Below are 27,022 nucleotides of genomic sequence, written 5' to 3'. Positions count from 1 at the left end.
GGCATTTGATCACACGGCTTGGGCTGCTGGGACCTGGCCAGCAAAGGAGCAGATCTCATACCTCCCTGACACTGCTCATCCTCATCATACTTCCCCTAGGCCATTCGCCGCCTTCTCTTTTCATCCTTTAGCGTTAGAGACATGTGGGCAGAACAAGCTGTCCCTCCATTTTTTTTTTTTTTTTTGCTTTTTGCGGCACGCGGGCCTCTCACTGTTGTGGCCTCTCCCGTTGCGGAGCACAGGCTCCGGACGCGCAGGCTCAGCGGCCATGGCTCCCGGGCCCAGCCGCTCTGCGGCATGTGGGATCTTCCCGGACCGGAGCACGAACCCGTGTCCCCTGCGTTGGCAGGCGGACTCTCAACCACTGCGCCACCAGGGAAGCCCCGTCCCTCCATTTTAAAGATGAAAATAGAGCACCAGGAGGTGCTCTATTGGATTTGTTCAGTGGCAGCTGGTTAGTAAGGGACTTGGTTAGGTTAGAAACCCTACTTCCTGTTTTCTCACCCCTCACAATAGTCACACTATAGCAGTCTATCAGCTCCATGCCTGTTTTGTTTAAAGCATGTCTTTTAAAATGTTTGGATTTTCTGTTGAGAAATCTAATTTTACATAGCAAATCTGGACTTCGGCTTCTCTCGGAAAATCGGAAGATCTTGTAATGCTGGGCTTGGACGTGCACTCTAGTTTGCCGCAGTCCCACCGAAGCCACCCGGCTTCTTTCATTGACATATCATGGCATATCTGAGAAAATGAGGCCTCCGCCAGAGGCGGCAGGAGGTGAGGGAGGATAGGGCCGCCGAGGAGACGCAGCCTCCTAAGGTGTGGCTCCCACGGGGCCCCCCCACCCCGTGCAGTTTGGCTGTGGCTGCCTTACCCACCGGCCTCCGCTTTGTGCTCCAGATCGCAGGCTTTGTCACGATGGAACTCTCAAGCTCCTGGGCCGGCTCTCCCTCCTCTCTGAAGAGATCCTCTGGGCTGCCAATGGCTTACCCAACCCCTTCTGCTCTTCAGACCACCTCTGCCTACTGGCCAGCTTCGAGATGGAAGTCACCGCCCTATGACGGTCTCCCAGGGGAAGAGAGCTTCTCTTCCAGAAGAGCCACCTGGATCAGAGACTGTGGAAATATCCCATGCTTCTGGAAACTTAGCTCCAAGAAACTTACGTCCCCTCCCCTCCCCTCTCCTCCTTGTTCCCTTTCTCCCATGGCTAGATTTCCTCCAGGCCTGTCCACATTCTCTGCCTGTGGTCCCTGCCCCGCCCCAGCCTCTTCCTAAACCTGTGCCACATACTGGGTGGCCCTGGGAGAGGCGGAAGGGGGGGTTCCCCCTTCCTTCCATGTATCCAGCGCTCCCCCTTGATTTTTAATTACCAGGGTTGCGGGAGCTATTGATCTCATTGCTTATTTGTATTCAGGCCGTTTCTTGGTGGGGTGCCTTCTGACCTGACCTTCTCCCTGCCTGAGACCCCTGGGCCCAGCCCTCTTGCCAGACACACACGCATGAGATGTGTGTTGTGTGTACATCCTCTCAGGGTGGGACTGCTCTGCGTAGTCATGCCTGTCTCTGACTAGCCCACTTTCCACATTGGGGCTGTCAGCCTAGGGGCAGGTGGAGGGCATGACCGGGTAGCTGTGTGCTGCCAGGCACATGGGCACCTGGCTGCCAGCGGCAGGAGCGTGGGCCCGTCTCTCCTTTTATCGTCTGTGTTTCGTTAGGTGTCCATCCTGCCAACCAGGGCATCCTCATTGTCCGGGCTCTGGTAACAAGTGGGCCCCACGAGCTGGAGCAGCGGATTCAGGGATGCCCTTGACCCAGAGCTCCCCACAGGCCTGGCATGCTTCCTCCAGGGCTCATCCCTTTCCCCAGGCTGCCCTGTGGGAGGCCAAAGTTTGAACCCTTGTGTGGGGTCAGTGGGCAGGGGTAGTGGACTGAGGTGCCAAACTCTTTAAGCATGAGGAGGAAGAACTGTCAGGGAGCTCCTATCTCACTGGAGGACTGCGGCGAGGGTGGGAGTCCCAGCGGGGAGAGAGCCGGCAGGTTCTGCAGCTGCCTCAGCTGGGACACAAGACCTCAGGGACTTGTTCCCTCCCCTCTGCACAGCTAAGCTGCAGCTCTCTGATCCTCTCCTCCCACTGCTTTTTACTCTTTGCTGCCTCCCCCATCCCCTTCCTTTTTTCCCCTAGAAAAGCCTGGTATTTAGCTCAGGCCAGACCTTCTCAGCAGAAAGGTGGCCCTGGGCAAAACTGGAGGTGGCGGTGCCCTACCTCCGGCAAGGCCTCGGTGGCTCATGGCCTCTGCTTTCCCTCTCCTGGTGCAGGAGCACCCTGGGGCCTTGCCCACATGAGTCACCTGCATGCCTGAATTCTGCATCGCTGGATGTAGCTGCTGGCCCTGCAGACTTGACTTGTTGTTGGCCCACTTGGCCTCCAGAATGGGACTGGAGGATATAGCTGAGAGGCTGGAGTTCGGGACAGTTAGCTAGAGGTTAATGTTTTCTCCTTTTTTTTTTGAGAGCCGAAGACCCAGCTTGAATAATTCTGCTGCTGCGTTCATGGTTATAAGCTTTCCATGCCTGGGTTCTGGGGAATTTATCTATTCATGTATATTTTTAAACATTGTTTCCTGGGTACTGGGCATGTGCCTGTCTGAGCCCCAGGCCTATCTGTCCACACTCCACCATCCACTCTGTTTGTCTCTCCCTGGGCATCTCCTGAGATGGTCTCAAGACAGTGCCCTATTGGTTTGTAGGACTAGGGCCCATCACTGTTTTTTTCTGCCAGGAAACGTAGTTTAAAAATGGCTAAAGATGGCAGAGGGCAGGAGCTTGATAGATGATCTTTTCCTTGTTATTTTCTGTTTTGGAAATGAAAGGGGGTTTTAAATGGTCATTTGAACTCTTTTCCAAATAAAGGTTTACCTTTCCCCCCTACTGTTGGTTATTTTATGAGGATCCTGAAAGGCATGGGGGAGGGAAGGCCTGGGGAATGAGGTGGGCAGAGAAGAAGAGACTGATCCTGGGGTGGGGCCTCAAACCTGAGATCTAGACCAGAGAAAAGGGTTATCATCTCCCTCTGGTAACTGAGCAGATGCTCACTACTCTGAGGCCTGGGAGGAACGGCTTGAGCGCAGCCTCCTGCCCAGACTTTCGTGGGGTGCAGCTCTCTTCTCCATCCTCGCCAAGCTAGAGGAGAATACTGCTTTCAGCTGCTCTCATTCTTATTCCATCTGCTGCCCCTGTACCTCCCGTACCTCTGCCTAGTCCAAGCAGAGGAGGATCTGTGGCGAAAGCAGGATGAGAAGTGTTTTCCTGGTCAAAGCTGTGGCGGCTGCGTGAGGCATGATGCACGTGGCAGATGCCTCTTGCCGCGCTTCTACTTTTCATCATCTCTTCTGTGTTCAGGAGCCAGGGCTGAGCTGTGAGCCACCTGTTGCTGGCAAGGTTTCTCATCTTTCCTGGGCCTCACTCTGCTGGGACTTCGTCTTCCTCCGGCCTTCCTGTGCAGCAGGTCCACCAGCCCCTGTGCCCGTGGGAAGAAGCCCTGAGACAGGTGTGGTTTTCTGCCTTACCTGAACAGAATCCCAGACCCCACACCTCTGAATCAGTACCTGAGAATCTGGGTTATTTAAAGCTACCTGGGTACCAGTTGAACCACCTGGGCTGGGATTTAGCCAGGGATTAGGAACACCACTTGTCATCTTGGCCTGGTCACTTGGTGATTGTGGGTAACTTAACCCCTCCCTATGTTGCACATATCTTGGTGAAAGAGAAATTAAAAGTAATATTCTTTTCCATGTGTGAGGAATTTTCAGATCTGAAATTACGTTATTTGAAGGGATGCTAAAAATCCCAGAGTATTACTGGTAATTACAATAATTGGTAATTACTGGTTACAATAGGAATTGAGGGTGGGTAGTTCTCCCTAGTCAGCCTGGACAATTGGCCCTGGGGGCTTGGAATTATTTTATAGCTCCTAAGCTTTGAGGTATGTTCCCAGAGACCCCTTTCCTGGCCTGGAGGGCTTCCCCCTGGTTGAGGTGAGTCATGGAGCATCTGCACGGCACTTTGATTCAGTTTCCAGAGTGCTTCCACTTCCATGACCAGTAGACAGTTGCACTACAAGGTGGCAGTTCAGGTGTGCATATCTTACCTTTATATCCAAGGAAACAGAGATCCCAAAGAGGTAAACTGAGAATCTCCTTTATTTCTTGCCACCCAACTCCTCAGAACACAGCCTTTCCTGGGAGTAGAAGAGACAGGTTGTCTTCTAAGGCAGATACATGGGGCTGGGGCTGGGAGAAGGGAAATGACCAACCAGTCCTCTGCTGGCTTGTTTTTAAACCCTGGTTTTTCTCCCCAGTTCTTGCCCTGGTGTAGCTGCTGGACTAGAGGATTGTTTTCTGATTGGCTACATAAGGCAAAGCATGGCTTCCCGTCTTCTGGGAGCAGCAGGGGCCCACCTCCTCTAGTTTCCACCCGGGGAGAGAGAGCAAAACAAAACTATCCCAGGCAAGGGCCAGCCAGCCAGATGAGAACCTGGTAGGGTGATCTCTCCCAGGTTAGGAGAACGTGACCTTAATTGGGAACTCTGCCTTCTGCCCCATCCCTAGTCAGTTCCTGTGCCCATAAGGCCAGAGGCCTCACACAGCTGCGGAGAGAAGAGTGGAGTCTCCACACTTGGAGGTTTTGTCTTTCCCGTGACCAGGTCCTTTCTGGCTGGGGGTTGGAGGGAGTGCACATTCCCATGTGGGCTGCTCAGAGCGCTGTCCCTCAGCCCACCTGAGGTGGCCCATCTCCAACCACCTGCCAGGCCTCAGCGGGCCCCTCACCCCCTTGGCGAACACTATAAGGGTTACCAGGCAGCCTGCATGTGGCCCAGTCGGCTTGGTCTTTGGTATGACCAGCACTTGCTGTCACCACTGCCCTCCACAGTCGTGGTCAAGATGTCAGATCCTGGCAGATATGGGTGCAGAGCTTCAATTTCTTCACGTCCAGGGCTCTGAGAAGTGCCACCTGCATTTAAAGGTCCGACCCACTTTAGTCATGTGCCTAAACTAGGCAGGCACATGCTGTGAGCTTGAAAGAAAGGGAGCAGAAGGAAATGCGGTAATCCCCCCAGCAAGTTGGGTTCTGGTCCTCTTGGGAGTCCACAATTGGTACTTACCTCTGCGTCAGTTCTAAGAAAGTGGCCAGGCAGTGTCCATGGTGAGCCTGGTTGACTCATACAGACTCACCGCACTTAACCCAGCCCTCCTTTCACGAGAGCACTCCAGGGGCCTACTGTGTATGGGCCCATCTCATTGCAGTCCACCCACAAGGCCCTTTACTTGGTACTTTAGCTGGACTTGAATGTGTAAATTTCAAGACTGCCTTTGTGTGAAGGTGTATAATCCAAGTTATTCATAAACTCTGGTTTATTGAAAGGCTCTTTTTCGTTATCGTTTAAGCTGGATTTAAATGAACCTGTAATTAACATAACTGCCTCTTTTTAATGGCGTACAGTCTAAGATGTTCATGGATTCCACCGGACCACCCCTCCTCTTCCCAGTGGCCATGCCTCACCACCATGCTACCGAAAGTGAGGGACTCTTGCTGTGCTAAACAACACTTCTAGTGTTGTTTGGGATAAGGATTGGCTGGGATAAGAAGTAGGAAATATACTCCCTCCTCTTATAAGTCTAGGTTTTACTCCCAAGCTGAATGAAAGGAGACCAGAGAAACAGGGAGGAAGGGTTAAAGGTGAAAAATGCTGTGGGGTCTAAAAGATATTTCTGTGCAGGTCTGGTTGTAATTGTTTGGACTTGCCTTAAAGCATTGGGAAGAGGTCCAGAGCTGGAGGGACAGTGTAGAGGAAGAAGGGTGGAACCAGCGGTGTTTTCCAAAGCTGTGGCTTTAACCACCATAGATTCTGCACTGGCAACTGTGATAAGAAGGGACTGCAGATCCCTGTTGCTATGGTTCCCTGAAATAGCCTCATCTCCCAGGAGAACACCCAGCCTTCCTCTTCTGTTCCTGATGGACTGCTGGGGACTAGGACAGGAAGAGCAGGGCTCTGGAATGCATCCTGCGCCTCTGGGGGCTGAACTGGCTGTGTGAGGGAGAATGCATTCGTTTACAGCCAGCAGGAAAGATCTCCCAGATTAGGATTAGCAAGAGCTGAGTGGCTTCAGCAGGCTGAGGGTGACAGTCTGGGACCCCAGAAGTTTTATCATGACTGCAGGGGCTGTGAGGTGTCCTGTTGGCTTGTTTGGGGCTCTCCTCACCTCCGGGCAGGTTCTCTCCGGAGCTGCCGAGGCTGACATTGGTGGGTGGGGCAGCTCCAGCCTCAGCTCCCAGAGAGAAGAAGACAAGGTTTACAAACTGGGGCTTCCTCCCAGCCCACACAGCTGAGCTGGGGAGACTTTATTCATTTCAAGGAAAAAGTGAGAACAGGAATGAGACGAAGTGTAAAAGTCAAAGGGGGAGGGCCAACACTGATATGAGAAGAAGGGGAACAAAGTCCAGTACAACATGGCAGCCAACACAGAGCTCGAGGGAGGGGCCGTGCACCATCACTAGGCCCCAGGCCAAGCGCACCCGATTTCTTCTCTCATCAGACTTGAAGAAAAAGGGGAACTTGGGACTCTGGAGCACCAAGATGGGGCGAGCGGGTCAATACTGATGGACTTGGAGCTAGCACCGCAGCAGCCCTGCCTGGCCGGGGGCAGACCTCACCTCCCACCCCACGCTCCCCCAGAGGATCTCCCTGCCCTTCCCACTGGTTTCTCAGTGGAGCAAGGGAAGTGGGGATTTCAACACAGCCCACTTCTGGCACACAGAACGTGGTCGATATGCTGGGCCCAGCTCACACCTCCCTATACTCAGAGGCCGGGGGGCGGTGCCTGGGGAAGCCGCTGTAGCTAAGCTGGAGACCACCCAGGCAGGAGACCGAGGCATGCACAGGCACACAGGCCTCTGGGTGCCACCAGCCAGAATTAGACCCCGTCCCTGGGCCGGGAAGTCCGGTCCGAGCTGGAAGCGTTGGCATAAGATGGGGGCATAAGCGGGGGGCATAAGATGACAGAGTGGGCCAGAAACCAGATATGGCCAACCTCCAGGCTCTTTCTGCTGCTCAGAACCTTGGCCCTAGGCTTCATCATGGCACCTGGGGGCCGGGGGAGCCGCTCTCCCCACTTGGCCAGGCCCAGGAAGGATGGGTTGGCTGGCGAGATGGGCGAGGGGACCATGACCGTACTGAGGCCGTGGGAGGGAGAGGACTGGCAGGTAGGTGGGTGGGAAGGCTTGAAACCCAGTTTCCCAGTGTTCTGACCCGGCACCCAGCACAGAGCACAAGCAGCCAGGCCTTGGGGAGCAATCACTGCCCGCCCTTGCCGACCCCCCTTCATCAAGCAGCTTTCTCTGCCCTTCCCTTGACCCCTCCCCAGCCAGCAGCCCCTACCCCTGAGGAACCCACGCTGAGAGCTGGAAGGCAGTCCTGAGTCGGGAGGAGCGAGGCCCGGTCCCTCACAGGAATTGAGATGAGGTGATACTGAGGATGGTGACTAAGGCCCTGAAGTCCCTGCCTCTGCCTCCCCAGAAACTCTGCAGCCAGGCCAGCCCTGGGGAGCAGAGCCTGTGTAAACACACCCAGGAGGGGAGGAGGGGTTGCTACATCTGTGAAACAGTTAAATTAAAAAGCACCGCTGTATCCTGTGGGTGTCCACAGGCCCGAGGTCTGAGCGAGGAAGGGGGAGTGCTAGGGGGTTATCAGCTGTGGGTGGTCGGCTCCCTCCCTGGAAGACAGCAGTAGGGGTTGGGGCTTCGACCTGCTTCCTTCTCCCCAAAGGGCTCAGGAAGGAGCCAGAGGGTCAGAGCACCCTGCTGGGCTCCCATACCAGGAGCGGTTCCCTCACGTCTCACCCTCAAGCCCTGTGGTCCACAGGGGCATCTGGGGTGTCTGTCGATGAGCAGCCTGCACAAGGCACCCACATCCAGACCCACAAAAGTCCTCACTTTCAGCCTCACGCCTCCCAAACGGATCCATCTCTGCCTCAGGCGAATGTGTGAACGTGGGGACCCACCACCCCTCTCCCTGAAAACTGGGATGGGATGGGATGGTGAGTTAGAGCTCACAGTGGCCCTCGGATTGGTCTGGCTGGGGTGTAGTCCGGGGGACAGGTTAGGCGCCTCCCCAGGGCCCAGTGACCCATGAGAAACCCAGGGGACTGAGCAGCCGGCTTCCCTGTTGGGCCTGGCTCTGGGCCAAGAGCTGCTGGTGTTAAGAGCTGCCAGCCTGGTGCCTTCCCTGGCGGGCACTTGCGTCAGCAAACACATCCTGTCTCCCTCTCTCCCTTTCTTTGCTTCTCAGGCACAATCCATCTCCCTGGCAGGCTGAGAATTGCACTATTTCTATTCCACTCCACACCCTCTGGTGTCTCAGCAACCGCAGGGAGTTCCTGGTATGTCTCTGGTCTGCAGGGAGAGCAAACATGAACGTGGGGTAGCTGCCCACTCTGAGCAGCGTCAGCAGCGAGGACGCTGCCCTGGCCCGGCCTGCTCTGGGAGGCCTACAACTTTTCACGCTTTCCACCTCAAAGTACCTTGGTGGACCTCTCCCCAGCCCAAGCCCTCTCTACTTCAGAGATTACAAACCAGCATTCTTTTTCACGTTGGGCTTTACAACTTTCTGAACTGACTGCCAACATTTAAAAATCAGCATATTTCACATAAAAATTCAGAGTTCTGGCCTCTCAACAACAAAAAAAATCAGGCAATCTGATACTGCAGGGCCTGCGCTCAGAATGGCTGAGCAACAGCGGCTGCTTTAATGGGGTATGTCTTCATTAATTTGCCACAATCCCCACCCAGCCCTGCAGTCCTCCTTTTAGTCATCTGCCAGGCCCCGCAGGCATTTGAGTTTACAACTCTGGCTCTGGTCCTCCCTCTTCCAGGCCCCCAGCCCCGCTGCAGCCTTACTGCCAGCTGCCCCTGGCTGAATCCTAGCCTCTCAGTATTAAGAAACCTTAATGGTCATCTCATCCAGTTATCCTTCCATAACCTAAATCCTTTCTATAGCTTTCAAGATGACAAGCAGCCATCTAGTCTTTGCTTGAATACCTCCAGCAATAGGGAACTCACTACTCCCCAAGGCCGCCTGATTCTAAACTCTCCCCCACATTCTTTTCTCACTTACATTCCCCAGTTCTCGGGCCCTGCCTCTCCTTAGTGGCCGCACTGCCCCCTTGACCTACACCTCTTTGTTACTTGGGCCTCCAGAACCTTCCCGCAGGCCCTCCAACCTCTCTCCACAACCTCTCACCTGCCCGCCAGGTATCTCACACCTGCCAGGCAGGCTGTGCAGACGCCAGCAGCTCAGCTTCTTCCCTGATGAGCTGCCTCACACAACAGGCCTGATCATCACTGGGCCCTCCACACCTACCCAGGCTGCTGAATGAGGGAAGGTAGGGCTGGGACACAGGCAGCCTGATCTGGTCTTCATTTCCCCAGCAAGGGCTAAGGTAATAGGAAGGGGGAGCAGTCCCTGGGGACTACCTACCAGGGGGACAGACCTGGGCCTGAGTGGCCCACCCCATCCCCAGCCATGGTTCCTGGACCCACCAGGTCTATTCAGTCCCCACAGTCATGCTGAGCCCAGTGCATATCTGGGCCCTTGGCAGAGCCCAGCCCCTCTGCAGGGAGGCCCCGGCTTCAGCAACAGGCAGAGCTGGGCTGAGCAAGGAGGCCAGGTAGGGGTCCGGGAACCCTTCCCCCAGTGGTTCTCTCCTGGGCTCTCGTCCATCCCATCCCAGCATGGGCCCTGCCACGAGGCAATGTCAGCCCACAAAGCACTGTTCATGGGGCTGCAAGGGCCCGAGGACCCTCCTGAGCCACAGGCTCTGGCTCTTGGGGCAGATGTGGCCTGTGCTAAGCTCCTGATATGGGCCATACAGCCCTTTCTCAGGGTGGTTCCTACCCTGCTTTCCTTTCCCTGGGTGAAGATTCTGCCAGGGCAGACAGGACTGGAGAAACATCCCTCCCTCCATCCTGCCACAGGCCTAGCAGAGCTGGGAGGTTTCCCATAGATGGAATGGACCCAAATCCCAGAGAGACCTTGGGGCAGGGGTACCAGCAGAGCCAGCAACCCCTCCTCACCCAGCACTGTGGCGCTTAGATCCTCTAAACACTGGCCTTCCAGCCACTGGCAGATCCATTAGTTTTAAGTTTTTTCCCCAAATACCTTAAATTTCAGTTGTTGAGTTAAAAACTCAAAATTAAACTCTTCACTGCCTCGTGGTCCAAAGTTAGGGGGATTGGCCCAGCAGGAGGGGCAGCATCTTGGGTGGCTGAGCTGGGACACGCTCTTCCCGCTGCCTCTCACCCTGCCCCACCATCAGCCCCAACTTCCCCAGGAGCGAGGCCGGTTCTGGCAGGCAGATGCCGGCCCCCAGAAGTGGGTGCAGCTGGGGCACTGCCGCCTGCCTCACACCCGGATCTGGTACCCATTGAGGTCTGGCATGGCTTTGGGCTCCGAAGGCTTCTTCTCACCAGAAGGCCTGCAGGGAGGAGAGAGCAGAGGAGGGGGAAGGGGTGAGTGGCCCGTCAGGGAGGTGCGGGAGCAGGGAGCAAGGGGTGGCTGCCCCTGCTGGCTCCCCACCTCCCCAGTCTCCAAGGTGTCCCAAAGGAATCGGTAGAGCCCCGGCGGAAGTGTGCTTCTGGAGCGCCCACACGCCTTGCTGTCCTGAGTGTGGTCCCTGCACGCTCTTGCAGGTACTGCTTTTCACGGAGGTCAGCAATTCCGGCTGCAGTTAAGTAAGTGTAATAGTGTAATGCTTCGGTCTCTGTGAGGGGGATCTGTTCTCTCTGAAAACCTCCTAGGTCAAAGTGAAGGATGCTGGATATTGGAGGCCAGCTTGGCGGCCCTTACACCAGAGAGGTGCTTCCAGAATGACAACGACATTTAAAGCACGAGCCAGGCCGATGTGTAGGAGGCAAGTCTGATGAGGCAGGCTGGTGTCTTAACGGGATGTTTCTGCAGAAACCACAGACTCACAGGGGCAAAAGTTTCGTTCAAAGCCAGCCACCAGCTGCCATCTGACGTCAAACCTTTTCCAGTGATATTCCTGGAAGGATTCACTGTAGGCAGGGCCCCGCCCCTTCTACCCTCCCTCCCACAGAGCCCATTCTGCAGCTGGCCTCCAGCCTTCCCTGTGGGTCTCCGGCTTGGCATCTGGGCCCCGCATAGGATGACCAGTGGGCCAGCAATGTCTTCTCTTGAGAAATGGGATCGCATTGCCTCCATATCAACGCACAAACAAACACACCATCCTAAGTTCCCTCCAGCAGAGACAAAAAAGAGAAAGGTGAGAAAGAGAAGAGGTGGGGGGAAGAACAGAGGGATCTGGAAGATGAGAGGGAAGGAAAACGCCTTTTGCTGTCTCCCCAGCCCCCCCACCCAAGGCGAAACCCTTTTCTCACCGCCTTTCACTGCGGCTGTTCCTGCGGTGGGGGCTAGACTGGCCCCGCTGTGGGGAGGACACATCCTTCTTGCGGTCCTTGGTGGGGGAGGGAGGGCCGGTCCCTTTGCCAATCTTGGTGGGGAGGAAGAAACAAACACTCATTCCAGGACTGCCCCAGAGCCCGTCCTGCCCGGCAGGAGCCACAAGCCCCAAAGCTGCCCTGGGCAGGGCCCGGGAAGCCTCGAGCCATGCTCTGCCGTCCCAGGGTCTTCCCAAACCTGTTTCCCAGGCACTACAACTGCCAGGGCAGTGGTTCCACAGCAGGGCTGCCTAATCTCTGTTGGCCCCTGAAACAGCAAGAATATGGGTGGAAGTTACTGAGGGTTCATGTTGGCCCTTGAGAAAAGGGCCATTTACCCATGCCAGGTAGATGTGCCGGCTGGGGAAACAGCCCATGTCTGAGCTATGGGCTGGGATCCTACCAGACCCAAGGGTGACACTGGTTATCTTGAGTCAATCAGAAGTTCAGACTAGCAGCTACATCTCTGATTAAGGAAAAAAATGAGAAAAGCAAGTGAATTTATGCAGCACTGTCCGTTTGACCTGAATCTTCAAAACTTGGGGTATACGGGAGTGGTACTGGAAGGGGGCAAATAACATGGGAAATGCACAGCACCAAACAGATTGGGAAACACAGCACGAAAAACTAGGTAATAGTGCCTCCAACTCTAGCTCCAACCTGCTCCCCTGAAGATGCAGTAACACTCCAGCAGCTGGGCACCCAGAGCTCTGCAGGGGAAGAGGGCAGCCCCTGAAAGCGGCAGGGTCAACTACAGCCCGCTTCTGCCCTGGGGAAGGCACTGTTGCCCCACGGTCTTGGCCTAGGGGCTGGCTGGCGGGGCAGGGCTGCCTTAGCTCTAGCCGCATCCCCGCTGGGACACCTGAAAGCACCTGTGATGTGCCTGGGTTCGCCATCCGGACACTGAGCCCCAGTCCCATCTGCCCCCCACAGCCCGCGAGCAAGTCTCTGGGCTGCCCGCACCTCACTTCCTTACCCTGAAAAGGGAGCACCCACCGCTGCCCGCTGCCCTCCCGGCGTTTTGGGGAGCAGCAGTGGATGCAAAGGTGCCACAGTCATGGCTGTGGCCCCAGGCTACCCGGAGGGGCAGCGCACAGGGCTGCATGACTGGGCAATGGGGAGGGGCTGGCAGGCCCCAGAGGAGGCACCCCCATCCACGGGAAGCCAGGGAGAGGCCAAGATTTTGCTCACCTGTAAGGCTCTGGGGGCCAACTCCTCAGCAGCTCAGCCCGACTACTTCTGGGTCCAGCAGCCCCTCCCCCTCCTCCAAGACCCCTGCTCAGTGGGTGTGGGAAAGCAGGGGAAGGGACCACCCCTCCTTGTGTCCCCACAGTCTGAACCTCCTCCTTTTTCTGACTTCCTCCTAGCCCTTCACTGGGGCTAGGGGTCAAGAGTCAGGATACACGGGGGTGATGGCAGCTGCTGCCCACCCCACACGACCATTCCCTCCAGACAGTCTATGATTTCCCTCCAGTCCTTACGCACAGCCCCCTCCACCTGGCCTGTGGCACCCCTGCCCTCCTCCACGTGCTCAGACCCGGCTCATCTGCTGCCCCCTCCAGAGCCTCCCCTGGCCTGCTCACCGGAGGGGGCTGTCTCATGGATAACGACCTTTGAGTAAAGCCCGGAAACTTCTCCCCCTCATCTCCCTTAATCCTGGCACCACCTCTGCTGGGGCGGGGGCGGGGGGGACAGGGGAGGAGGGAGGGGGCATCCCTGGAAGAGCGACCCCCTAGGAAGCGGCAGCCCTTCCGTCTCCACCCCTGTCGGCCTCTGGATGCTCACACCCCTGGACGCTCGCGGGCAGGGCGGCCGCTCACACGGACCTTGAGCCGCATGTCGCGGGCGTGCCGCTCCAGCTCCTTGCGGAAGTCCTCGCGGCCCAGCCTCTCCACGTCCAGGACCGAGTGCTTCCACTCGATCTGCTCCACGCTGTGCGGGTCGTGGGACACGCACTGGCCCAGCTTCACCTTCTTCAACACGTGCCAGCAGCGGCTGTAGGCGGCCTCGTAGTCCAGCACGAGCTCGCTGAGGGTGCGGAAGGCCGGCGGCTTGTACATCAGGTCCTCGCGCCGGCTCATGCCCAGCGCCCCGTAGCGGCCGCCGAAGTTCACCCCCAGCACGATGTGGCGGAAGTAGTTCCCTGAGAAGTAGGTCTTGAAGCTGATGGGGAAGCGTTCCAGGGTAGGCATGCTGTTGGTGAGGTAACTGACGGCGCCGCCCCAGCTAAGGAAACAGCCAGGGAGAGGCCCGAGGGCCAGCGCGCAGGGGCGGGACGGGGACGGCCTCCACCCCAACCTGGGAGAGGCTAAGTGAGCGGCCCTGCACCCCAGCTCCTGAGTGCTGGCAACAGGTCTTGCTCACCTCCACTTCCTGTCGTCAGGGTTGGGCCTGGCATAAGTAGGTGCTCAATAAACTCAATCTCTATGGGTCAGGGCACTCAGTGATTACCGGCTGCTGCTATGACCTCAAGCAGGGCTCACCAAATAACACCTTAAGAGTGAGGCCGGCATTCCAAACCGCAGGGCCCTCCAGAGTCCTGGGCTGAAGGAAGGGTAAGAGGGCCCTCTGCACACCACCCCGTCTCCCTCTCTCCTCCTGTCAGTCACACAGCCCTCCTCACCTCTACCTTGCCTCTCACACCGTCTTTCTCTCACACACACTTCCTCACAGATGCACTGACAATCCTGTTCTCTCTCTCTCCACCCCCTACGCACAGACGTACTGCCTGTTGCTCTTCAAATAAAAGCAAGCTTGCCCCCGTGGCCTGGGAGGCCGAGAGCCTGGTCCAGCGGCCCACTGCAACCTCCACGGGGGACCTTCTGCACCAGCTCTTTCCTCTAGCTGCCCTCTCCACCCCCCACTGCAGCGGCCAGTTCGTCCTCAGGCCTCAGGCTTGGCCAGCACCGCTGACCTCCCTTTCTAAAGCAAGTCTGCTCTACGTATTTTCCCCACAGCACATCACCACAATCTGTAATTATTTTTCTTACTTCTTGGTTTACTTGCTTATTTTCTGTCTCCCCGACTAGAATGTAATCTTCTGAGAATGGGGACCTTGTCTGTCACGTTCTTTGCTGTTATCTCTGGGGCCCAGCACAGAGGTGGGCACATAACAGTCACTCAAAACTCTTCTTGAACAAACGGGTAGAATGAGATCAACAGGATAAAAGCTTGGAGGAGAGACCACGGAGACACTGCATCCAGCGTCCTACATTCACCCGCTCATTCAACTGTCCTAACAAACTTGCCGGATGGGACTGCCATCGTCCCCTTCCGCAGAGGAGGACTCCGAGGCTCAGAGATGTTAAGGAACTTGTTCGGCGTCACACAGTGAGGATGCGGCAGAGCCAGGATTCAGGTCCAGGTTGGCCTGACCCCGAAGTCTGTTCTCTCAGTCACCACGATGCTTACGGAGCCCGACTCCTTGCAAGCGAGTGACTGGGGACACAGATGAGCAAGGCGCAGGCTCAGTGTGCAGCGAGGATGAGGCCCAGGGACAAACCCAATACAGTGCTCACCACGTGTGTAGGAGGGACCCGTGGTGGTCCTGTGGGGACAGCGGGGAGGGGTCCCCCCAGATGGGGGCTGCTCCTGTTTTCTTCCCGCCTACATACGAGCCAGCAGGTAACCCCTGAAAAGCCTGCAGGACCACGTGATCCCGTCTGGACCAGCTTCTCTGTGTGCTCAGGGGAAGGGGAACTGAGTCTCCGTCTTACGATGGGGTGGGAACCTCCACTTTGGTGTGTGGCTCTGAAGGGGTTGCTGGCAGCAGCCCGGAGTTCTTGGGCTGGCCTCACACTCGTCCCAGCAAAGAACCCTTTGGACAGGGCCATGCTCGTGGGGCTCTTTGGTCCATAGAGGACTGCCACAGTAGGCTTAGCTCTGAGGACCCCTCAGGGAGGGGAACCGGGGGGCACCCCTTCAGTGTCTTCACATAGTTTAAGGCAGGTATGCCTACGGGGGTGGGGAGTGTCCCCCTCAGATCACAGTCCTCCTCAAAGAAGCTGTGCTCCTGGCCTTTGACTGTTGTCTTCTCCTCCGGGACCTGCCCTAGCGAGTGGAGTCCTCCGTCCCATTAGGCACCTGCCACCTTGCCCTGCTCAGCACAGAGCCAGGTGCCTGCACCAGGGGCGGCAAACAGAATATTTAAAAGCCTTGGTAGGTGCAGGAAAGAGGGTGATGTGAGGGGTGGTGGGCAGAGAGGGATCGAGATTGGCCTTCAATTGGTACAACTGAGTGATGGGCACATGGGTTCCATTATATTAATCTATGCTTATACAAGGTTAAGATTTTCTGCAAAAAAACAAAACAGGGTAGGGCTCAGGCAGGGTCCACTTATGACAGAGGACTGGCCATAAACACCTGTCTCCTTACTTTGCTCTAACTGGGGATATTGGGGGGCTTATATGTCCCACTTAGCTACTCTTGTAACCCAGCCATAGGTCCCAGTTCTACCCTTTGGGTGGGGAAGACTGAGAAACCCTGTTTGCTTTTTTTTTAATAGGCAGTTTTATATCAAAGATCCCATCCATTATCTCCACAAATTAACATGCCCTGGAAATGCCAACATCTGGGCATCCAACCTGCTTCTTCCAGACTCTGGTTCTGGGAAATAGCACAACAGCCTCATGAAACAATGTGCCCTGATCTGTGGTTCTGAGAACAGGGTCACCACGTCCACGACTCAAAAAAAGCTGCCCAGTAAGCCTCGGAAGTTAGCAACTGAGATGCAAGGGACTGAGTCCCCCTCAAGCTCGTTCACATTGGGCCAAGTTCATGACTGCTGGGAGAGGGAGCCGGGAGGGCCCTGGAGCTCACTCAGCCCTCCCCTTCCAGAGGACGAAGCTGGCCCAGAGCTGCTGAGCACGTGCCTACCCCCACCCAGGCCTCTCAGAGGAAGGATACATTCCCAGGATCACGGCTTCCAGGCATTTGATTGGCAGAGCCTCTTTGGTCATTTCCTTGGCCAGGTCCATCAGCCTGGGGGGAAGGGAGGCAAGAGTCATAAGGACAGAGGCTCCTTCCGGTGAAGGAGTATCACGAGGTGGACTAGAGATGCTAGATGGACAGAGACTCCCCTCCCTTTCAAGCTGCCTCAGCTCAGGCCCAGCACCTCCCTCTCCTTCCCCTCACATCCTTCCTGAGCCTAAGGGGGTGGGAGAAGAGGCAACCACTGAAGTTAAGGAAAGAGGCCTCTTCCCCCTCCCCTCAGGCTCTGCTCCAAGACCTCTGGCGGGGAGGGTGAATGGGGGGCATGCAGTGGTAGGCAGATCTTTGACAGCCACTGGGCTAGGGGCCCTCTGTGAAGGTGGTGTTTGGGGGGCCCATGGGAAAGCATGCCAAGGGTGCTAGAGACATTGGCCTTGATCTTGATCTTGTCTCTTCCACAGCACAGTGGACACCCCTGACCCAACTCCGACTTCTCGGAAGAGTTTGTAATTGATTGTAACAGCTGCCCCGCAGCTGGCCAGCTGCCTGGGGCCTGGACATGGGATCTCAGGAAGTTAGCTGCCCAGTGACTCCCCTGCCTGCTTCTTGAACTTGGAATTCAGGCCACTTTAACATAGACTATCCCTGAAGCCTGGTTCCTCCCTCCTCACCGAATGCTGCCCTCTGGGCCTCGGAATGCAGCCTGGCCACTGGCTTTGCTGGGGAGGGTGCTGGACTCCTCCATCCCATGAGGCTGGAGCTGGGCCCACACACACAGCGGCCACAGGACAACAAGAACAAAGCTTTGGGGTGAGCAAGGCTGCATTCCACCCGGGGGCTTGGAAAGAGGGTAATTAAGTAATTAGCTAATAAGCCATTTAAAGCATTTTTTACAAGGCAGTGAACATGGACAGATTATATGTGGAGCAAGACATAAAATTCACATTAATTTTAAAAGCACAGGGTTTTAGACGCCTGGACAGCTTTGGGCTGGGCCCCCAGACCCAGCTGTGGCATTCAGTCTCTATTCTGATCTGCCCTAAGGGTTTCTTCGGGGTGGATCCAGTCAGGGGTCAACACTTGGGGTGTAGAATGGGAAGTGAGAGATGCAGTGTTCTCTCCAGTGGGGTCCCTATTGCTCAGAAACTGGGCCTTGTATTAAATGACCAGAAGAGAGTCCAGTAAGGCCACTGGGGTGACATGCAGGTCCCTGCCGTGGGGAGTGCACAGGCAGCTCCAGGGAATGGAGAGAGGCGGAGGGCTCTCTCCTGCGAGGCCCACCTCTCTTAAAAAGAAGACGAGGCTCACACCCAGACATCTACCTGGGACTGCCCTCTGTCATCACCAAGCTGGGGGGCTGCCATCACCCTCCTGGCTCAGCGTGGATGTCAGGGTTCCTCATCCTCAAGGGAGCCCTGGCTGCCCGTCTTGGCCAGAGTCCCCTCTTTAGGATGTCCTAAGGAGGGCCCCACGGTGGTACTTGTCCTGCTGGCGGGCTCCCCTGGGAAGAGTCCCTGCCTGCCTCATAAGCTTCCACCCACAGGTGCCCGAGGGGCTCCAACTGGACCAGGCACCGTTACCTTGGTGCAGAGGGACGAGCCACTCCCCGCACTTACCCTGTCAGAGGTCTGCGCTTCTTAATTTCAAAGAACTGCGTCCCTGTGTGATTGTACCTGTGGGTGCCGGTTAAGGGCTTCCTGGCTTGACCTGGAAGAGGTGTGTCCCTCTGCCCTCATCCAGACCCTGGGGGTCCAGCACTCCCAGGGGTGCAGGCTGGGTAAGGACCCCACAAAATGCTTCTGTAAGGCACCTGGGAGGATGCTCAAGACCTGACTGTCTGAAGGGAGAAGGGGACGCAGCACGCTGCTTCTCCTTGCCCCACAGGGCCCCTCTGCATCCTTCTCTCTCGTTCTCTGCTACCACCCTTGCTCTCCTAGGGAGGGAGCCATGGGGCAGGCAGCCGGGGCTGGGAAAGAGGCTGAGCCCTGGACAGCTCTCTGCAGTACTTCATAGTCGAACCAGTGAGAAGCAGCGCGAACTGGGAGAAGGCTGGGCTGGGATTCCTGCACGACTGCGTTGCTGAGTGCCGCTCCCAAGCCAACTGCCTCCCTCTCTGGGCCCCAACGCCCCCACCCCCACCCCCCACGGCAAAGGAAGGGCTGGACCCAGTTTTCAGTCACCAGCCTGGCTTTTCTTCTGCTCAGGACCCGCGCCTGGTGCCTGGTCCTGCCATCCCTGACTGAATCTGCAGCTAGGAGAGGGGGGGAGAGCCTAGGTCGCATAGCTCCAGGCAGGGCACAGGGGTGGAGGGGCCCAACTCAGGGACACTGGTGAATCCTGGGCTCAGGGGAGGCTCTTCCCATGCTGGGCAACTGGCCTCCTGCCAGGGAAGAAAAAGGTGAAGAAATGGGAGAAACTTCCAAGATGGGGAAGTTACCTCCCGAAGCATAAAATCCTTTTTCTCCATCTACCTGCCGCCCTCCCACCACATACCCATTTTAGACCAGTTTTTAAACAGCCCCAAGGGAAACTCCCCTCTATCCCTCTGCTGGCGCTGGATGGTCAGCAGAGGAGGTCTGGCCTGGCCGACCTGGACTAGGCTTCCACCAGCAGGTCGCTCAGGAGACATTTACCCCATCACACAGAGGAGGAAGCAGGTGGCAGAGAGGCTGGAGTGCGTCTGGCATTCATCAAACTACCTCCAACACCCGGGCGGACACAGGCTGTGCTTACACGACTCCGGGGCACAGAGATGCCATGGGAACGGCGCCCCTGGAGTTGTGGAATGAGGCTGCCCTGCCGAGCCCTCTCTGGCCCTGTCCGAAAACAAGCCCCACTTGGCCTTTGGACCAGCCAGACGGTGGCCATGACCCTGACCAGGGAGGATACTGCAGCTCCCTGATGTAGCGCTGCACAGCTTCCAGGCGCTCAGGGACAGGAGTAGAGGGCTGGAACGTAGGCACACTCGGTATGGGAATCTGGGGACGGAGAAAGAGCTCTGGTCACAGAGGGACGCTCACCGTGGAGCTTCCAGCCCACCCAACACTCAGATTAGCCCCCAGAGAAGCCACATCCCATGGAGGGCCACCCCGGTTCTCTCCTCGGCCGAGCCTCTCTCCTCGGCAGCCCCTTCCAGAGGCTCCCGTCAGGCCCCCACCACAGCCCTTCCTCTCCCTCCTGGCACTGGACAGCATTTCTAATTTGGAGCTTACGTCCATGTGCCAATTTTATGCTTCTTTAGTGATTTCAGAAAAACACAGGTTGACTCACAGGTGTTTGAATTTTAAATTTCATTAACTTCAAGGCTTAACAGGAATGTCAGTATTGGGGTGGTGTTCACTCTGGTTCAAGGGCCGGATCAAAATCGGTTTATCAGGTGTCCCTGTCCTGGGCTGGGGGAGCGCTCCGTGAGAGGCGGACACACCCTCGGCAGGTGGTGTCACGCACCACCCCCCATATCACAGCACAGCGACCAGGCCTTCCAGCCCCAAGCTAAGCTGTCCAGGAGGAAGTGCAGGGGGCACGTGGTTTGGGACGGGTCTTGCCATGGAGTAGCCACTTTGAAGGGGTTCCACGGCAGCACACGAACTCCGGTTCCCCTTCAACAGCCCCCTGTCCTACCAGCTCCACACCTGTAACCAGCACAGGTAACCAGGGAACTGTACCGTCCTCCTCACCAGGAGAGACTTTCCAGAGCCAGACCCAGGAAGGGGAGAGGTGGGGTGTCGGGCAGGGGCCTCCTGAGGGCTGGGAACCGCCAGCCTGGGCTGCCCGGATGCTGGGAGTCAGGTTAGGAGCTGTGGACCCCTAGGGCTGTCCCTCAGCAACCAAGCCGTTGCCAGGAAAGAGGCCACCACCAGGTGTGCACCCCCAGGCCACCCTCTCCGGCCAGGGGAGCCCGAAGTCTGGCGGTTTGGCTGCCACAAGTCAGTGAGGCCTCAGAAGCCAAGGGGAGCATCAACCGGGTCCTCGGGGTTACAGAACGGCCTTCACTGGGTAGAAGAACCAGATTTCCAGGGCCAAGGCCCACCCCTCTGGGGTCCCCCTTGGCTACCAGCACTGCCAGCTGTGAGGTGGCCTCAGGCTCCTCACACGAAAAGGTCCCACGCTCTTGCCCCCAGGCCTCTGCCCCGCCCCCCAGCAGGCAGGGGCTGCTGGGAGTGTCGGTGTGCACAGGTAGCGAAGGGAAAGGGCAAAGCAGGAGCCCACAGGTAGGGCTGGGCTGGGGGAGGCGCTCCCTGTGGTGTGGTGAAGGCACAGCCTTTTAAATAACGTGGCTACAGCGGCTGGGGCTCTGACATGAAGGGAAGTAACACACCAGTGATCACAGATGGCAGGGGGACACAGCACAGCCTCTAACAGACACCTACTTGCCCCAAGGGGCCGAGGCACAGAGGGAAGGCCAGGTCCAGGAGGCAGCTCTGCGTGAACTTCCTCCCCCTCCCTGCCCGTCCCCTCCTTCCGGTCTGGGCAGTCCCAAGCCACTGACACCTCATCTGGAGGAAGCTACTTTCCCTTTCACACCACCCCCTGCTGCCCAGACTGTCGCCACCACTTACAATCAGCAGGGGGATAAAAGCCCCGGACGGTGGGCTCTCCCCCTGCCTGCCTGACCACCGTGTGCCAGACGGGCTCCAGAACTCTCTGAGGGCCTGGCTGGCCTCCCCGTGTCAAGGATATGGGGTGGGAGAGGAATTACTGCACAATTTACTATAAACAGCACGGCACGTGGCTTCTTCAGGTGGAAGATCGATCCCAGGCACGTCGTTCCCACTTCCCGTGAGGGCATCCAGTGACTTCGAGGAGCCTGGGTAGGGACTGTAAGTACACCCTCCCGGGAGACACTCCAAACAAGGAGGGCACTATGGTCCAAGAGTCCTTAGACTAAGCTCACAGGAGCCAGCCCTGGGCCAGGGCCGGGCGGTACCCACGAGGGCATCCCCTGCCACCCAGACAGAGGACCCAGGAACTGGCGGCTCTGCAAAAACTAAACGGCTCCAAAAAAGTTAAAAAAGACCTGGAATCCATGAGCAGGGGCTTAAAGGCCACCATCACTGAGGCTTAGCTGGAGGGAGCTGTCCAGCGGCTCAGTGACACATTAACTCACGTTAACCATTGCCAACAGGCCGGCACCTTTCTTCTGAATGTTCACACAAGCATACACTCATTCCCTCAAAACAAACAGGCAAGATTCTGTACATCCAAATGATCGGGCCTAGTGGAGGGCTGGCAGCCTGGGTTTGCCCGCAGCCCCCAACCCCAAACCAGAAGCCAGGAAATGCGCCCTCACTGTTGAGCAGTGGGGTTAAGTGGGGTCACAGTGGAGGTAAGTGATATTGGCCCAGATCAATTCAGGGATGACTCCTCCTCCACTACCAAGGCCAAGGGTTACCTTTGCTCCAGGAACCCCCTAAAGTCCTGAGTTCTATTAAGACATTCTCCCCCAGCGGAGTCCATCTCGGACTAGAACAGAAAGGAGGCTTGGGGGAGGGGGGGCAGCCCGCAGCTGAGTGTGTGGACAAGATGTACGATAGCCTAAAGGCTGATAGAGCTGGATCTGGAACCGGTCCATCTCTGTCTAAATCCCAAGCCCGCCGTTCACTGCCTGGCAGCAAGATCCTAGTGGGTGCCATAACAGAACCAACCTCAGAGTCTAGATGAGACACTGCATGTCCAGGCCTTACGACAGGGCCTAAGGCCCTGCACACAGTCCTCTGTACACAGCAGAGGCTCGGCTCCTGCCCACTGTCACTGTTATTCCTGTGCGTGCCAAAGACACTGGTCAGCCCATGAGGACCCTGGCAATGCTGGCTTTTTGGGGGGAGATGTCCAAATTCGCATTTTGCAGGAGCTCGGTGTCCAGAGCCCCACCAGTGGCCACTGAGCTTTCACAAAGGTGGTGGCAGGGGCTTCCCTGGTGGCTCAGTGGTTAAGAATCAGCCTGCCAATGCAGGGGACACGGGTTTGAGTCCTGGTCCGGGAAGATCCCACATGCCGCGGAGCAACTAAGCCCGTGCGCCACAACTACTGAGCCTGCGCTCTAGAGCCCGTGAGCCACGACTCCTGAAGCCCGTGTGCCTAGAGCCCGTGATCCGCAACAAGAGAAGCCACCGCAATGAGAAGCCCGCGCACCGCAACGAAGAGTAGCCCCTGCTCACCGCAACCACAGAAGGCCCACACGCGGCAATGAAGACCCAATGCAGCCAAAGATAAATAAATGAAATAAATAAATTTATTTTAAAAAAAAAGGCAGTGGCAGCTTGAAACATCAAGGAGACATTCATACAAAGGGGCACAAACTGCTCCTGGATCTGTGATGCTTTTAGAAACTGCTGCCCTTTAACACACTGGCATCATCCTTGTAAAGGACGTTTCCCCAAAGCGCCTGTGGGGTGGTCTGCTGCACCCTCACCTCCTTGCTCCGCTCACCCATTTCACATGCTTTACTTCATCAGTTCCTCCCAATAACCCCTCAAAAGTGGGTATTGCTATTATGCCCATTTTATATTTCACAGCTGAGGAAACTGAGGCACAAGGAGTTTGCATACCTTCCACCCACAAGTAGTTACGGAAGAACCGGGATTTGAACATGGTGGATGTGATGTTTTATCACACTACACTGCGGGGGCCCCAGGCTCAACCACCTGCAGGGGCCGCACAGGTAACCACAGGGAAGGCAGGCTGAGAGTGGGTGGAGGGGACCGTGGCCACCTGGGGGAGTGGGACCAGCCCTCACCTCCAGCTGCCTCCTGCCATGTGGGATCACAGATTCTCTGTTTCCAGATCTTCTCATTTTCTGAAAAGATGCCAAAAATCTGGACCTTGAATGTGAAATCTCCCTATTTTAAATTTTGGCTCAAGTGGCCTTTTAAAACATTATGCCAGGGCTTCCCTGGTGGCACAGTGGTTGAGAATCCGCCTGCCAATGCAGGGAACACGGGTTTGATCCCTGGTCCGGGAAGATCCCACATGCCGCGGAGCAACTAAGCCTGTGCACCACAACTACTGAGTCCGCGCTATAGAGCCTGCGAGCCACAACTACTGAGCCTGCGTGCCACAACTACTGAAGCCCGCGCTCCTAGAGCCCATGCTCTGCAACAAGAGAAGCCACTGCGATGAGAAGCCCGCACACCACAACAAAGAGTAGCTCCTGCTCGCCGCAACTAGAGAAAGCCAGTGCGCAGCAATGAAGACCCAACGCAGCCAAAAAAAAAAAACCAACAACACAAAAAAACCAAAAAAAAAAACCATTATGCCATCCCCAAACTCTTAGTCTCACCACAGTGTAATCTCTTCTGTGAATGCCTCTGTGTCAACTCCAAGGGCATGACCACTCAGGGAGGGGCCAGCCCAGCACTGGGTGCATACTGCTGGCACTCTGGGACCTGACCCTGCTGCCTCCCGGCCTCCTCCACCCTGCCCAGACTCTGGGGCTCCTTCCTACTCTGGGCCGAGGTGGAGGAGGAACCCTACACACACTTTCCCTGTGGTTTGAGGAGGAGAAGTTTCAATTTTCCCAATCTTCTCACAAAATTCCCTCAGGACCTGCACACTCCTGCCAGTCATGACACCCCCCGACAGACAACAGCTTCATTCCTTCATCAGTATCTTTCCTGTGCACGAAGCTTGAAGATGACAAGATGACATTACCAAACCAGTTGCTAATGAGGTTGTCAATTTTTTTTTTTCAGCCCCCAGGAGTTGTGACAGTTCTGCAGGGGTCCATTCACACTCTCTCGTAGCCTGATTTAGACATCAGCAGGATGGCTGGATAGCCATCTGCTAATCCCCAACTTGCTCACGTGGGAGAAGCATGTGGCTCTAGCTTCACTGGAACAAATGCTGAGTGAGATCTAGCCTCCTCTCCTGATGAAGGATGTGAACAGAGGTAATGAACATCCAGTAACCAGTACTGGTTTGAGGCTTTACAGTTTCTTAAATGTTTTAAAACATATTCTCTCATTTAAGCTTCACTACAATCAACCCCATTCTACAGATGAGAAAACTGTGGCTCAAACAGGTTGAAGGGGCCTGCTTGAGTTCATAGCTAGGTGGGTGATCAGAACAGATGTCCATATCCTTTGACGTCACACTTCCTTTTCCAGGCATTTATCCCAAGGAAATAATCAGAGATGGACACCCAAATTCATGTTTTAGAATGTGCAACACAGTGTTCTCTTTAAGAGTAAATTATCGGAAACAATGTCCAGACACAGGGAATTAGCTAAATTCTAAATTAGTACAGAAGGCGATTAGGTAGCCTTCAAAAGCAAACCACATTTGATTTCCCCTGGAAATATATGGCAGTTCCTCAACCTTCAACCTCTGAATTCAGCCTGTCCCAGAAGATAGTCTCTGATGGTTCTACCAATAACTTGGTAAAAAGAAAACAAAATAGGCCACCTGTCTCCATGTCTAATCCACATTAACTGCTGCTCTTCCTGGCCCCCTCCTACTCACCTGAGCAGGCAGGACCTGTGCCTGGGGCTCTGACCTCTGTCCAATTGGCTTTTCTTGGGGGATTTCAGGACTCTGCATTTGGGAGAGTGCTTTCTTAGTCTTAACCATAACGTTGGGGGAAAAAAAAAATCAGGCACGTTTTTCCACCTAGCACTATAGGGCACAGAAAGTCTCAAGAACCCTTTCATTCAGCAAACACTTACAAGTGCCTGTTCTGTACCAAGCACACAGGAGGTCTTGGAAAGACAAAGATGAATGAGACAGCCTCAGCCTCCACGGTGACACAACTGAAGGAGAGCTGTCATGGAGAAGTTCCAGGCGTACACAGATAAATGACTGAAATTTGCCCCTCTCCACAGGCCCTCTTCTAACTGCCCTTGAACCTCGTGTCCCCCCAAGCAAAGGCCCTGGAACCGGAAGACCTGGGGGTGAGACCCAAGCTCTGCCACTTACTGGCTGTGGGACCCCTAGTTCCTACTTGAGTTTTCAGCATTCTTGTCTGTAAAATGGGTCCCCAAACTGCACTTAATGCACAAGGCTGTTGGAGAATTCAGTAAAACAACACATGAAAATATTTTCTCAACATCTTAAGCCCTGGAGCCTCCTTAGTCATTCATTCTCTCTGCCCACAGTTCTCTGACTTAGCAAATAAGATGTCAGGCCACTTTAGTGTACTTGTTAGTTAATCTGCTGCTCTGCCCACAAAACATGGGCTTTTTAGAAGAGATAGAGGAGGGCCTCCTGGAAACAGGGCATGTGGACCTCACAGAACAACCTCAACTGCAACTGAGAGAAAGTTCTTCTGGACAGGTTCAACCTACCTATATTTTTAACATATTACCATGCCAGTAGTTCCCCACCCCAACACAGAAAGTGTCCCTTTGCTCTGGAAGCCCCAAGGTCACTAAGATCTTAGCTCTCCGCTCCCCTCCCACACACAAACCCCTCACCTTGGGCAGGTCCATGGCCCCACGGATCCGCTGAGCCACCTTCTCTCCATCGGGGTGGATCTTAGCCACGTGCTTCCACATCCTCTCCCAGGTGGCCTCGTCCACAGGCAGCCCACCCCGGTTGATAAAGAAGGGGATGCCTCCATCTCGCAGGTCTTCTTCCCCTTCTTCTTCTGGCTCATCATCTCTCTGGGCTGAGGCTCCTTCGCTGGTTTCCAAACGCCTGGCCCCAGAGGGGACAGCAGCGGCAGTGGGGGCAGCACCGCTGCTGCCGCCCCCGACCACCTTCTTCCCCCCTGGCATCCCCAAATCCTTGACGGGGGTGGGAGGATGTCTCAGCGGACAGGGGTAAGAAAGGTGGCTCACAGGAGGCCTCCCACACACCAGCTGCAGAGATAACACATGGCCAAACAGAGTGCAAGGCGCCTTTAAGAAACCAGGGCGTGGCTCCCGTACAATAAAATACTACTTGATGGGGGGGAAAAAATCAGTGCCTCAACATGAAGTGCGGGGCAGAGGGGGTTGGTTGTCCCGGATGAGCCTTAGAGGCCTTGTTCTTTATGAAAAACGGGATCTAGAGAATACTTCCCAACTTGGCAGCTTTCACAAAGCACCCCCATTTGACGGCGAGAACAATAACGGACAGCAGTCTGGGCTGGCAGAGGAAAGTCAGACGGAAACTGAGGCCAGGCAGCTCAGGTCTGCGGCCACGAAAGGGTCAAGGCACGAGTGCCCACGCCGACTGGGCGCCCCAGCTCCCAGTTTTGAAGGAAAGCAAATTCCACTACAAAATATCGCACTCTCACACCTGCGCGCGCTCCGGGGTGGGGGACTGACCCGACTCCAGGCCGCGTCAGCTCCAAGCCGGGACCCCCGGACCGGAGGGCGGTGAGGGGGCGCGATTTCTCCGACGAGACGAGTCTGGGAGCCAAGACTCGCAGCTGGCGGGGCGCGGGGAGGGGGCGCGCGCCGACGCGCACATTCCACGCCCGCAGCCAACTCCCCGCACAAAGTGGGCTTTGTCTCGGCCCCCTGTGCCCTCGCCCCCGGGAAGGAGCGGCGGAGCCCCCAGAAGGGGGAAGGGCGCGGCGGGGAAGAGAAGCGGGGAGCGCCAAGGCCCCGTCGGTACCCAGCCGGGCGCGTCTCAGCGGGCGGATGGCGGGCACCCGGC

General features: G+C 56.2%; 2 protein-coding genes across 5 annotated transcripts in view; one reads left to right on the top strand and one right to left on the bottom strand.

Annotated features, from left to right (window-relative positions):
* ANGEL1 (angel homolog 1) overlaps positions 1-8,439 on the top strand; it is a 29,640-nt gene extending 21,201 nt beyond the window's left edge. The window contains exon 9 of one of the 2 annotated variants that reach the window (XM_022576480.3): positions 901-8,439. In XM_022576480.3, the coding sequence (XP_022432188.2) occupies positions 901-1,061 (161 nt within the window). In that variant the 3' untranslated portion in view covers positions 1,062-8,439. The remainder of the gene's footprint in view (positions 1-900) is intronic. The other variant, XM_022576479.3, reaches the window with a different exon arrangement.
* VASH1 (vasohibin 1) lies at positions 329-26,521 on the bottom strand. Of its 3 annotated transcripts, none has more exons than XR_016392232.1 (8): positions 25,852-26,521; positions 19,331-19,419; positions 18,058-18,114; positions 16,418-16,492; positions 13,339-13,720; positions 11,453-11,565; positions 4,149-10,530; positions 330-3,518 (listed from the first exon to the last, which is right to left on the bottom strand). XR_016392232.1 is itself a non-coding variant. In XM_022576483.3 (7 exons), exons 1-7 carry the CDS (start codon positions 26,152-26,154, stop codon positions 10,458-10,460), a joined length of 1,092 nt encoding a protein of 363 aa, XP_022432191.1. In that variant the 5' UTR covers positions 26,155-26,521; the 3' UTR covers positions 329-10,457. The 3 variants fall into 3 exon arrangements, 1 of the variants encoding a protein (XP_022432191.1); XR_016392233.1 differs by lacking the exon at positions 25,852-26,521 and adding an exon at positions 24,902-25,830; XM_022576483.3 differs by having other exon boundaries at positions 329-10,530.
* Between the last annotated feature and the right edge of the window lie 501 nt (positions 26,522-27,022).

This window comes from Delphinapterus leucas, chromosome 2 (genome assembly GCF_059928025.1).
Source record: "Delphinapterus leucas isolate spDelLeu-1000000601 "Yukka" chromosome 2, BTC_Dleu_Yukka2, whole genome shotgun sequence".
Taxonomy (NCBI): Eukaryota; Metazoa; Chordata; class Mammalia; order Artiodactyla; family Monodontidae; genus Delphinapterus; species Delphinapterus leucas.
Note: the sequence above shows the minus strand (reverse complement) of the source record. Positions and strands in the feature narration are given on the sequence as shown.

Excerpts from the sequence above, each read along its gene's own strand:
- VASH1 (XM_022576483.3), bottom strand. The coding sequence starts at position 26,154 with ATGCCAGGGGGGAAGAAGGTGGTCGGGGGCGGCAGCAGCGGTGCTGCC. Across the intron at positions 18,115-19,330 it reads CGCTACATCAGGGAGCTGCA|GTACAATCACACAGGGACGC; the intron begins GTATCCTCCCTG and ends CGGCACCCACAG. Across the intron at positions 13,721-16,417 it reads GAAGCCGTGATCCTGGGAAT|TTACCTCACCAACAGCATGC; the intron begins GTATCCTTCCTC and ends CGGCGCCGTCAG.